At 45.2% G+C, this 1879-nt stretch overlaps 1 protein-coding gene across 1 annotated transcript; it reads left to right on the top strand.

Annotated features, from left to right (window-relative positions):
- Positions 1–336: 336 nt before the first annotated feature.
- On the top strand, positions 337–1477 carry LOC121836400. Its single transcript, XM_042291291.1, has 2 exons — positions 337–1090; positions 1381–1477. The coding sequence occupies exons 1-2, from the start codon at positions 337–339 to the stop codon at positions 1404–1406; spliced, it is 780 nt and encodes a 259-aa protein (XP_042147225.1). The 3' UTR covers positions 1407–1477.
- Positions 1478–1879: the final 402 nt, after the last annotated feature.

A 1879-nucleotide genomic window follows, 5' to 3' on the forward strand; every position in this document is an offset into this window, starting at 1 on the left:
ACATAGAAGCCAATAAATCCTGAACTCGGATGTGAATCTGAATGTGTGCACCCTATAGAAATAATACGGACTTTTGGATTTTACGGCTCAGTGTTGCATTCCTTCCTATCTTTGCAGGCTTCCACCATGACAGAAGATGATGGAGCAAGCTTCTCACCATGCACCCTGTTTCTTTGCTGTAACATGGGGGGAGATGTCTCAACCCTTGTCTGCCATAAGGCAGTAGTGGACGAAGGGTGTGGGCCAGACACGGTGTCAGTTTGCGATAGGGGAGCTGGGCCAGCGTACCAAGAGCCCTTCTTTACTGGGTACAAGTCTGTGTGTGACGACGAGGCAATGTTAACAAGGTTAAGTTCCGCATCATTTTCTTTATTTGCTCTGTTGTTGAGCTTATTTCCAGATACCTCGAGGAGGCAAAATAAACTGTCAAGCGAGAATCGGCTCTTACTATTTTTGATTAAGTTAAAACATAATGTACCTTTTTCGTGCCTAGGCATTTTGTTCAGTATCCATCGTACGACGGCAGCACGAATATTCAGGGTTACACTTGAAATCCTCTGCGCCAGTACAAGAGACTGGATTTGGTGGCCGAGAAGAGGCGCTGTCCAGGCCACCATGCCACCAAGCTTCAAAGTTCATTATCCTCTTTGCAGGGTAATAATAGACTGCACGGAGATGAGGCTGGAGATGCCTCCGTCAGTCGAGAGGCAAAACCTTTGGTATTCGCAGAACAAAGGGTGCTATACTGTTAAGTACTTAATTGGAGTCGCACCTAGTGGTCTTGTGACGTTCCTTTCAGATGGATTTGGTGGGCGGACAACTGATACTGCTATCACAATTGAGTCTGGTTTTTTGCACAAACTGCAGCCCGATGATGTCGTCCTGGCCGACAAAGGGTTTCCAGGCATAGTAACTGGCGTTGGTGCTAAAAAAGCAACACTGGTAATGCCACCATTTGCATCAGGAGTGCAGTTCACAGGGGTTGAGGTAGACTCAACATACGAGACAGCTTCTGTCAGGATTCATGTCGAGAGGGTAATTCAAAGAGTGAAAATTTATACAATAACCCAGCGTGTTTCGCATCATTTAATTCCACACCTGGACAACATTATGCATATCTTGTGTGTACTCACCAATCTGAGGCCGGGTATATTTAGGCCTCGGTAAAGTGCAGATCGTTCATAGCTTTTGGAGGTAGTCTAGCAGTGTGTAGTGTCCATTTGCAGGCTAGCCTCGAGGTTCCGGCTGGAGAAGTGCTACTAGATGCTTTGAGCTGCTTGCCAGTTTAGGGAAGGAATCGAAGGGCAATTCCGCTTTATCTTTGGCGCACCTTGTGGGTTTCAGTGCGCTCAAGGTGGCACAACCAAGAACTAGCATGTGTCCCACGTAGCATGCATGCCCTGTAGAATGACTGCTATGTCGCACATGCTTTTCAATCGTTTTACCGCAAAGCATCGAATAGAAACTCGGAGGCAGTACATCTACACAACTGCGCACAGTATTGAGAAGAACAATAATTTACTTCGGGATTCCGCGACGTTGAGTGTACTGAGAACAGTCAAACTCAAATTAACTAGAACAGATTTGCCCTTTGATATACCCAGTCAGTTCATTCCATTTCAGTTTGACTGTGAAATTGCCTTCATCCCCTCGGAATGATAAGCAACTGTTCAAAACATGCATGGCACCCCCACCCCTTTGTCCCCTTACCTGAAATGCCTTGCTGCAATGCATATAGCCATACTAGTTCTTTTCCATATTTTACTGCTTCTGTTGACTCTGGATTTTCATTCTGTGTTTGTACAACTGTTCATGCACTGAAAAAAAAAGATTCTTGTTTTTCCTTATAGTCAGGATTTATTGAAGTTGCTCAATTGTT

Source organism: Ixodes scapularis, unplaced genomic scaffold (genome assembly GCF_016920785.2).
Source record: "Ixodes scapularis isolate PalLabHiFi unplaced genomic scaffold, ASM1692078v2 PGA_scaffold2__306_contigs__length_199485367, whole genome shotgun sequence".
In the NCBI taxonomy this organism is placed as follows: Eukaryota; Metazoa; Arthropoda; class Arachnida; order Ixodida; family Ixodidae; genus Ixodes; species Ixodes scapularis.